Source organism: Nothoprocta perdicaria, unplaced genomic scaffold, assembly GCF_003342845.1.
Source record: "Nothoprocta perdicaria isolate Ctin4 unplaced genomic scaffold, notPer1 scaffold_206, whole genome shotgun sequence".
NCBI classification, from domain to species: domain Eukaryota; kingdom Metazoa; phylum Chordata; class Aves; order Tinamiformes; family Tinamidae; genus Nothoprocta; species Nothoprocta perdicaria.
This window is the reverse complement of record NW_020455272.1, coordinates 1,050,195-1,060,616: the sequence shown is the minus strand read 5'-3', so window position 1 is coordinate 1,060,616 and position 10,422 is coordinate 1,050,195. Positions and strand designations below refer to the sequence as shown.

The window sequence follows — 10,422 nt, the reverse complement described above, 5'->3', positions numbered from 1 at the left end:
GGCCGCCCCGCGCCCCGCCGCGGCCGTTAGGGGCGGTTGCGCAACCGCCGCGGCCGTTGGCGGCCGTTTGCGCCGAGGCGGCGGCGGCCGCTGCTCCCGCCGCTTTTACGGTGCCCGTGTTTGGATGCGGCGATCGCCTTTCCCTCATGACCTGGATTTAAGGTCGCCGGGCCCTGCCTCCGCGGCAGCCCCGTGCCCCACATACAACCGTAGCGGGCGGGGAGAGGCGCCTGCTTCCCCATGGCCACTGCAGCCGTGACGGGGCCCGGGCCGGAGCCCCCGCATGCCCGCAGTGCTGGGGAGCGCGGCTGTCCCCGGGGTTATCCCGCTCCGCAGCGCTCCGGGCGTGCGGATAAGCACCGGCGCCCTGTCGTGACGCGGGACGGAGTTCCTCCTCCCGCAGCCCGCCAAGAGGAGCGCGTGCGGAGCAGGCGCCTTGCGCTGCGTTCCGTTGCGGCGCAGCACGGCCCTCTCCCAGGCGCCACCTCTCCCTCGAGGGCCGGCGGGGAAGGCGCTGGCCAGCAGCCACCTGCGCGCCCTGCCCGCGCGGCCTGGGGCAGGAGGCGCCGCCACGTGCTCCAGAGGCACCGTGCTGCCCTGCCGGCCACGGTGCCGCCAACGGGCCCGCGGTTAGAAYGGGATGAGGCACAAGGAGTTGGAAGCGCGACGCGTGCTTGCGCGGGGTTGGATCCGGTGAGCCAGGCGAGCCGTGCGCGCCCGGCCTCGCGCAGGGCGGCAGCAGGAGGAGGCGCATATGTGGAACAGAGGTGCCCCGTGGCGCCGGGAGGCTCCCATGCCAGACCACACAGGGCACTGGCAGCACACGGAGCTTGGCAAGCGGCTGCTCCCTGATGGCAGAGCAGCCTCCGAGAGGCAGCAGCTTCTAGGAAGCGGCAGAGGGGGGTTCTCCCCAGCGGGGCTGGCTCCAGGCTTCCCATTCAGTTGTGGCTCCGCGGCCGCTTTGTTCCATTGTWGCCGAGGCTGGAGGGCCCCGGCGGTGACAGGGACTCTCCTTCTGTGCCCAGCTCCTTCAAGGAGAGGAGGGTATTRCAACCCTCCAGGGGCTTGTATGTAATACCTCCCAACAGGGCTTTTCCACCTCCAGGGCTTTTCCCTCCCCTTTCTCCCGCACGTTTCCTCTCAGGGTGCTGAAGGCCAGGGCTGGCTTTGCGGCGGCGCGGTGATCCCTGCCGAGGGTTTCGCTGGTTGCTCGGCTCCCGGGCGGCAGTTCCCGGGGAGCATTCCTGGTTGCTTTGCTCCCGGGCAGCAGTTCCCTGGGAGCATTCCTGGGGTTCGGCTCGCAGCACCCTGCCCAGGCGGGAGCGCTGCCTGCCGGCACTGCACGCAGGGAGCCTCTGCCCAGAGCTTGGCCGTGGGGCCCCCAGGGATTAAGTACTCAAGGCAGTGCCAGCCCAAAGGAGGCACTGCAGCATCAGCTGCACCTTCTCGGCTGGGTTGGACTTTGATTAAGATTTCTCCTTTTTTTTTTTTTTTTTTTTATTATTTTGTTCTGAGGGCGAGGAGGAGAGGAAGACAATGAGATGTGAGGAGAGGAATGCAGCGACCCTGGCAGTCGCGGCTCGAATTTTGTCAGGGCCAGATGATGCCGAACAGCCCAGCTCCGCGGCAGTGGGGAGCCAAGCAGAAAGCAGCTCAGGCCTAGGCCTGAGGGTGGGCCTAGGACACAGGGCTGCTCTCACTGGGAGGCTTTTTTTGGCTAGAATAATATGTGTCAGATGGAGACCCAGCAAACCCTGACGGCTAATGCAGGAGTGGAGTCCTAGAAAGGAGGATCTGAGCTCCGTGGGAAGGGGGCTGCCTCGGGAGCGCTGGGAGGGAGGCTGCACAGTAAAGCCGGCTCTGGAGGGTTACGGGAGGTGAGGCCAGGGTCCTGACACTGGGCGGGAAAGCTGCCAAAAAGCCGTGCTCAGTTAGGACTAGATTAGTCCCTCTGCAAACCATCGATTTCCTTGACATCGTCCTCTTCCTGCCGCTCCATACTTGCTGCCAACAGATACATCTTTCCCGTGCTCCTCCCTTGGATTAACTCAATCCAGCAGGCTCTGGAGAGCAGGGGTGCGGGAGAGGCGAGCCAGCCTGCGCTTGGACGCAGCGAGGCTCTGCGCCACGCCAGCCTCCCCTGCTCCTTCCTGCSTCCCCCAGGCAGCCCAGCTTCCCACTGGGCATCCGTGAGCTCCGAAAGCGTGCCCTGCTCGGGACACCCAGCTTCATCCCGCACCTCGTACCGCACGACACGCAAACAGCCGAAAGCCTCAGCAAGGAAGGGAGCCAACACACGGGCCACGGCAGTGTGACAGAATGAGCCCATTTGGGGCTATGGGGAGCTACCCAGGGCTTAATAACCCGTAGTAACCCACATGGAGCCAGGCAGATGCCATGGGCTCGCTCTGTTTTACTGCGCCTAGGCAGCCACTTTCCCCGGCATCAACACTTCCCGTCACAGCAGCCTCCTTCCCTGCTGCGAACCCTGGGTATGAGCAGGGCCCCCTCTTCCCCGCGAGCGTCCCCGCTGCCAGCTGCGGGGCGGTTTTGCCAGGGCAGAGCTGGCGTGTCCTGTGGGTGATGCCCCCGTCACCGCGAGCGCGGGCGCCTCGGCTGCCACGGGCGGGAGCTCTGCGGCACGTGTCGAAACGCCGCGGGCTAAAGCAGCCTGCGAGGGGCACGCGGCACCCACCCCAAACCAGCGAGACTGCGGTGGGATATGGGGGCCCTCGGGCACACAGAACCACAGAATCGTTAAGGTTGGAAGGGACCTCTAGAGATCATCCAGTCCAACCCCCTGCTCCAGCAGGGACACCCAGAGCACGGGGCACGGGCGGCATCCAGACCCCACAACACCCAGCGAGGGAGATGTGCCCAGGCAGAAGTCCAGACCAAACAACCTCCGAGGTGCYTTCCAGCTGCTTGCACAGCACTGCTCTGAGAGCAGGAAACTTTGGAAGACAGAGGTGCTCTTGCAAAAGAAACTCCACGGCGTTGGTTTTGTTCCCTGCTCCGGCTTTCCCAGTAAACAGCGGGAGCATCAAACTCCAAGCGTGCGCAGAGTGACCGTGCCCAYGTGGGCCCTTGGCAGTGCACGTGTAGGGGGTGGCAGTGCCCAAGCTCTCTACCAGGGGACAGGCTGGCTGGGCATCGTGGGGAAGCCGCCGCCACGCAAGCGCGCAGATGCGTGCCCAGACCTCTGTGCACAAAGCTCCGAGGGTTTCCAGGAAGTAGCTGAGCGCGGAGATTAAGCGGATCAGGAGCTCAGCACTCTTGACCGGTTCTGTAATCAATCCACGGCCACCGTTTCCCTTGCTAGCAGCACAAGAYGCTTCGTGCCAGCGCTCCCGTCGCGCTGGTGCCCGGGGAGCAAGGCAGCCTGCAAAGGGCCCCTTGCCCKCCTCGCAAGTTAAGGAAGGGGAGAAAAATAAGTGAATTGCCTCAGTCCTACCTGTCATTTTGTTGGTCCAGGGCAAGGAATACTCCAGCAGGGACTTGAGGACTTCGGGAAAGTCCAGGGCGGCGGGGCCCCCGGGGCTGTTGCAGCTGGACATGGCCCGTGCCGGGACGGCACCAGGAGCGCTGAGGGAGGGCGCGGTGCCCGGCCGCGCCGGGAGCTTTCCCGGGAGCTTTCCCGCGCGGCGCGGAGGCGCCCGGAGCGCGCTTGCGGAGCGGCGAGGGGAGCAGCCTGGTGGGGACGCAGCTCGCCCGGCTCTCCTCGCCTCCGCCGCTGCCGCTCTGAAGCGGCCAATTGTGGGAATCGCTCGGAGCCTCGCAGGGCTGGGCCGGGCCGCCGGCCAGCGCGGCTTTACAGGGCCCCTCGCAGCCAATCCGGCTGCGAAGAAGTGGGCCAGTTATCTAACTTTGCGAAGGCAGCACCCTTTTCCTTCCCAAGGTGTTGTAACCAACACACGCGCGGCGGGAAGCGGGAAGGTGCACGCGCGGCCGGGGCGGCTTCGCGCACGAGCCGCCAACACGGTGGCAAGCAGCGAGCCGGGAGGCTCCGCAGGGAGCAGCTCCAGCCGCCAGCCTGTCCCCTGGGCACGCACACACGTCCTTTGCATCTGCCTGCCGGCTTCTTGCCTCGCCGAGACGCTCACAGGCMCCATTTCTGTGTGATTCACATTCTGTCCCTCCTAAGTTACCACTGAGAACAGCATAAGGCATCTTTCTTACAAAAAGATACGTTTTTATGCATATTCCTTTATGTGTTGTCCCCAGAATGCAGAGTTTCTCTTTGGAAGCGACACGAAGTTGTGTCAGAAATCCAGTCGCCTCCTCGCCAAGSGATGATTTAATGCAAGTGCGTTCATGCACCCTGCAAATACTCTGAAAACAGCCTGGTTAAGTAAGGTCTTGCGCAGGCACAACCCCTCCTGTTAGTAACACTATAGAAAAGTTTTACTCACCCCCAATACCTCTGTGTTTCTGTTTGGTCCTGTAATGAAATGTGCTTGATTGAATCCAACAGAAACCAAGAAGGAATTGCCTAGCTGGATGGTTGGGAATTTCAGAATAGCTGGGAGAAATGGGGGTGTAGATCCCAATCTAGTTGGGCTCAGGAATCACATGGCTTTGGTAAAAATTCTTAACTATGACAATGAAATTAACCCCTTTTGGGATTTCCCTGGTGTGGGTTGCTTCCTCCGCGCAGCTCCGAGCATAAGAGAAGGGCGAGTCAGTGCTGAGGACCAGYGGCCAAACCGCTTTGGAGGGAACAGTCCCCCCAGCCTCCTGCCCGTGGTGGTGCCCTTCGCTGGCACGGAGCTGCAGGGAGCAGAGTGCCTCCRAGGTGGGAGCATCCTGGCTGCGGGAAAGGAGGGAAATCACACACGGCCGCCTCTCCCGCTCCTGCAACACAGCCTGCMAGCCGGGAGGCTCCGGGTCTTTCCTGGTGTCTTCTTGGCCAAGGGAGCGGCGTTACTCAGTGCTGCCAAGCGCTGCTAAGGCTTTGGAGAGAGCGGCTGCCTTCAAGGATCCCCGCGCCGGCTCCCCATCAAAGGCTGGTGACTGGTGGCCTTCACCGAGGCTCGGGTGCTCGCTGGCAGGGCAACGGGAATGGGAATACGGTAACTGCCCAGCACYGGGTGCAACTGGGCAGCCTATTCTGCCCCAGGCTCAGAGCTGGCTTTAAAGCTGGGTGAGCCTGGTTAAGGAGAGGAGGGATCTTGTGCAGGCTCCTGGCTGCGCTCCTGGAGGCACCCTGGGCTTCTCAGTAGCTGCTGCAGCCACTGACTTGTATTAGTTCAGCAAAGGGGGGAATTTACTGGAAGGAGACCTGAAACTGTCRCTTAGCACTTCTCATTATTGACAGCCGATGGACATTTACAAGTTATTTCCTAAGAGATCTAGGAGCGCGCCTCTCAGCTGGTGTTCACCACATCCACAAAAACCCCTGCCAATGCCGAGTCATAATCCCTGAAAATCAAGCTCCCACCCGGGAGAAACTCTTGAGCAGGATCATTAGTAGGAGGCATCACCGACACCTTGACTTCAAGGCCCAGGCAAGCAGAAGCCAGGCTATGGAGTGGAGCCGTAGCAGTGGGGAGCGTCCGTCTTCCCTTGCGTCCCTCCAATGAGGAGCACTGGAGCTGGTTTAGTGACTGGAGATGAAGTGTTGGCCCCGTGTCCGCGTGGAAAGCTGCAGGCACGGCCGCAGCCTGCACCGTTTGGGCTGCCTGCACCGCTCTCAGCTCAGGTCGGTATTTATTAGTATCGTAATCCCACGTTGGCAGACGTCTCAGCAGCTCCACTTCATCACTCACCGGCCCACTCAGCCCTTAAGAGCACATTTTTTCGCACACTCGACCAGCCATAATCCACTTAGACTSGTCCTAAACTGCTTGCAAACAGAAAGGTGCGTTGGATGCGATAGAGCTACACTCCAGGAACACCCATCCAAAYGCCAGAGGCCAGGGCTGTGTTCACTGCCCTCTGCTAGGGTCCCCCAGTGGGGCTGCCTGTGCCAGCCGGCAGTGCCGGGACATTCAGACTTCTCCTGCACCTATTGCTGGCAGTGGGCAAGACCTGGAGATGCTCTCCATCCCAGGCCTGCTCCCTCAGCTCCTTCTTTCTTTTCTTTTCCCAGTCACTTTGGCTGCACAGCCATTATTTGGAAATTTCTGTATCGCCTCGTACAGGGACATCTTTTGCTGCGGGTCCAGCAAATCAGACCTGATCCTCGTGCTCTCTCTGAAGGTGCCAGGCCCGCTTCTCACTTTAGACCTGGAGAGGTAAGTGCTTTCTTCTTCCTCCTCTTATCCACTCAATCCATTTGCTGGAGGTCAGGCACTGCCTCGTTCCCCACACCCGTAATTTTACTTGTTCTTTTACGAACGCGTTGGACAAATAAAAACAGACCCCACTGAGAGATTCCAGGGGAGGATTTACCAGCTTATTTGCTTGGACACTCCAAGCAAATCCCCGGGCCTTACACCAAGCYCCCTTCTCCCCTCCGCAAGGGCTGCCTTTCCCGCAGGGCACACTATGGCATGCACACGTATGGATATGTAYATAGCGAGGCATGCACGTGTGCTATGGAGAGGAGGGCCAGCCTGCACCTCCCRTATCAGGGAGGGTGACCGCTAAGCCGTGCTCCCGCGTGCCTTATGCTGCCATTAAATTAAGGCTTAACTAAGGAGAAAGGTGCRGGAGGAGGGCGGCCTCTTCCTTCGCAGCTCTGCCCAGCAGGAAAGACCAAGGCTGAACCGATTAGTCCTGTCACGACAGGCACGGGCCAGATCCGGGTTTAATGCTGACAGAGGAGCAGGCGTTAATCCCCGGCGAGAGGCCACTGACGGGCGAGCGGGGCCCCCTCGCAGCGCCCCGAATCCCCGGCTCTGCTGCGCCAAAGGAGCCGCCTGCACCTTCCCCCGGGGCTACGGCGTTTCTGAAGGCAAATTCCCCCACGGGTGCCAAAAGCTCCGGAGCTTTCCCTCCTTGCYGCCACCCCAACACCTTCCCCTCCCTCCCGGGGCGCTCACGTGGCAGCCGCGCTCGCCCTGCTCCGCACGTGGCCTTCCCCTGTGAGGTGCCTTTTGCCAAAAATGTCGGGGCTAGGCAGGGAGGTAATGTGAGAGGCTGGCTTCCTGGAAGCTGCCCCGGGCAGGAGGGACACCTAGGGCTGCCTCCCRGCGCTTCCCTGCTCCCGAGACACTCTGGGAGCCTGGGCACAGCCACCTCTGGAGCTCTGTGAACAGGCTTTACCAGGCCCCGGCCCGGGGGCAGAGCCCAGAAGGTGCAAAGACTAGCAGTAAACTCAGAAACCCAAGAGGAGCAATAGCTGGACATCCACCAGGGTCCACGGGAGAGCCTTGCACAGGTCGGCAAGACCAGAAGAAGGAAGATACGCACCTCTGTGGACACCCAGAGCCTCTGGACAGCTCTGAAACACTGTGCTGGAAATCAATCCTCATCACAGACCATCCTCCAGCCGCTCAGCTGAGGAAAGCTGAGGCCACCACATCCCTGTGGAAGGGAGGACTTTCCCGCTGTCCCTTTGAACTTTGCTGGAATACTGACAGGGGGAGAGTCTTGGTATTCAAAGGAACTATGCAGCTCTTCATCCTTCCTGGCCATATCCCTGGAGGGCCTCGGCGCTACTGAAGCCCACAGTTAAGGCAGACAGAGGAAATCCACAGAGAACAAAATGCACCAAAGGGCCTCCAGCAGCAAACATTTCTCTGATTCCAAACAGGCCAAGCCTACCCCGGAGTCTGGGTTTGGAGGAGGCTTCCATCCCAGCTGTGGGTAAAAATCACTTTGGGAGGATCAATCCGCATGGCAACAACAAAGCCTATTTCCTGGGACTCCCTGCTATCCAGGACCTACGAGGGTTCTCAGGAAAAAGTGGAATTTTTTAAAGTGCTCCCATTCATAGAGCAAGCTGCGGAGAGGAGCACCCATGAAAGAGGACGGTCCCAAGAGCAACCAGGGCTGGCACTGCTGYATCGGGGGAAGGCGTCACTTGAGGCTGCCGTCCCATCTGATCCTTCCTCTCATGTTACTGTGCTTGGATCCGAACTGGGGAAACACTCTTGCCCTGGGGGCACTGGGGCCTGTTGCTCCTGCCCTGAGGAACTGCAGAGTAAGGAGGCAAAAATTCAGCTGGAGAAGGAGAGACTACCAGGAAATGACAGGACTACCAGTCACTTCCACTCCCACCCAGTCCCATCCCTCCATTTCATTGCGATTTAGCTCCCTAAAGAAGATCTGTGAAGGGGTTGCAGCTGAGGCTCAAATCTGCACCAACATGCAGCAGGGGGGCCACTGTCAGGGTTTCTGCCCGTTYTGTGTGTTCTGCAAGTGCCAGCTTTGGTCTCCAGCCCAGAGTGTACACCACCAAGCGCCCTCTTGCTCACTAATGCTGCAGAGGGCAAAACTAAGGGCCTCTCAAGCTGTATGGACAAAGCACTCCGTAGCTGAACCTTGAARTTGCACCCTGCTCCTCATTCCCTTTATGCCACAAGCTGGTATTCAGGCCTCTCCTCCTCAGACCAGCAGGACTCAAGCTGCTTGTAGCCAGCCTGGCTCAGCTGCAACAAGTCTCCCCTGCTCAGGTCTCACTGAATATGAAAGACATTCTGGTCACTGTAGCAATGTCTACAGCAGCAGTAAGTGKCCTCATGGCGCCTGTCTTTGACACAGTTTGGCTTCACTGGAAATCCCAGACTAACCTGCATCAGGATGGATTAGTGAAAGAAGTCCTATTATTAAGTGTTTTCATGCTGAACTCTTGCCCCAAGTGTGATCCCAGTGCACAGCATCCTTGTCAGGCATCTGCACTGATACTTCTCACGGCTTGAGCAGCGTGAGATGCGTTGGCTGAGACGGMGTGCACTCTGTCAGGCAAAAGAACTGGCTGACCTTGTTCAACAGACAGGTCGGCGCAGCAAAACAAGCTCAACACTGAGCTGGTTTCAAGACCTGCTTCCCAGAGGTTTCCAAACACAAGTTAGCCTGTATCTGTGTGGTAATACAGAGCCTGTAGGTTCCTGGCGCTTGGGGGACAGAAACAAAAATCTTCAGCTCTTTTAAATTCACCAAGTTGTCGGGCTAAACAACTACAGCACATCTGTTTATACACACATGCAGTTTTCCACAGGGGAGTGGTAGGTGATACTGAAGGATGGTGCCAAGTGTAACTGATTCAGTGCCCGAAATCTTCTGCTCCTCCCACCTCTTCCTCATTCGAGTAGGTAAAATGTGAAACCTGGATGAAGCTGTTGCAGSCTATTTGAAAAACGCAAACGCACACTGTGGCAGGAGAGGGTTTAAAGTGCACACTTTAATTTTCTATTACAAAGGCTAAAAGAAGCAGGTTTGCTTTTTATTTAAGAACAAAACCAAAAATGTTGTTAAAACATCTACATTATTATCCCGATACTAGACCTTATGAAAGATACTAAGTTTTTTTTTTTTTTTTAATAGTAAAGCGTGGTATTCTTAAATTATATTAATACAAAGACATATTAAAGGACTCGAAATCATTACTACCTAGCTCAGAACTGCAGCATCCCCTTGCTAGCTTTTCCTTTTCACTTGCTAAAACCCATCCATTTTTGACATACAATTTCATACAAGCTGAGTAGGGTATTTTTTGGTTTTATTCTTCCCCCAAAGAAGGTCAGGTTAACTCCAACACCAGCATGACGTAAATCCCTCCCGGGATACGGGAAAGGATTTTCATTGTAAGTCCTTCAGCTTTTACCAAGCTGAGCTAAATCACAGTCTCTATTTTGTGTGAGCGTGCGTGTGGTTATTTTAAGGGATATGAGATTTTCTTCTAACGCTATAAAATGAAAACATGACTCTGCTGTTAGCTGCCCTCAGATTTGGTTCTGCATTGCAAACTTTTACTCTTCCCTTGCATGAATATAGAAAAGGGAGAGCAAATGCAGGACCTCACGAACACACCTCTAAAGCAGCCCTACAATTTACTTCTGGTTTAACTGCTGTAGAGCTGTTAGCGCTGAGCATTTCTGGTGAGAGCACAGAACATGCCAAAGAAAATCCCCTTGACTTGATAAAGCGAGCCCAGGGAGCCAAGCGTGAAGCCTCCTGCCTTTAACAATGTCCCTTTAAATAATATAAGCAAATACTTACCATTAAAACTTTATTCACAAGCTTAGCAGTATAATAATAACTCTTTCATTGAGATGGGACTGCAAGAACATCTAAGGGCTTTCACAAGTATTAACAGGGAAACCTGTCCCATCTCAAAATTTATACCTATCTATATAAAACCCACCCCTCYTTAATAACTCCCTTTCCCTAACCCAAATAAAAGTCTTCATATTTAAACTGGAGATGCTGCGTTTCCTTGCCCGAGTCCTTTTCCTTTACCCTCATTAAAAAGATTCCTTCGATACCACACACATATAATATTATATAGAGCAATATATTTAATACCTGTGTATA

The 10,422-nt window shown here is 56.9% G+C and overlaps 1 protein-coding gene across 2 annotated transcripts in view; it reads right to left on the bottom strand.

Moving 5' to 3' along the window:
* The window catches only part of TEF (TEF, PAR bZIP transcription factor), a 15,808-nt gene extending 12,145 nt beyond the window's left edge, over nt 1–3,663 (bottom strand). Inside the window, exon 1 of one of the 2 annotated variants that reach the window (XM_026038266.1) lies at nt 3,455–3,663. In XM_026038266.1, the coding sequence (XP_025894051.1) occupies nt 3,455–3,557 (103 nt within the window). In that variant the 5' untranslated portion in view covers nt 3,558–3,663. The remainder of the gene's footprint in view (nt 1–3,454) is intronic. The other variant, XM_026038267.1, reaches the window with a different exon arrangement.
* Between the last annotated feature and the right edge of the window lie 6,759 nt (nt 3,664–10,422).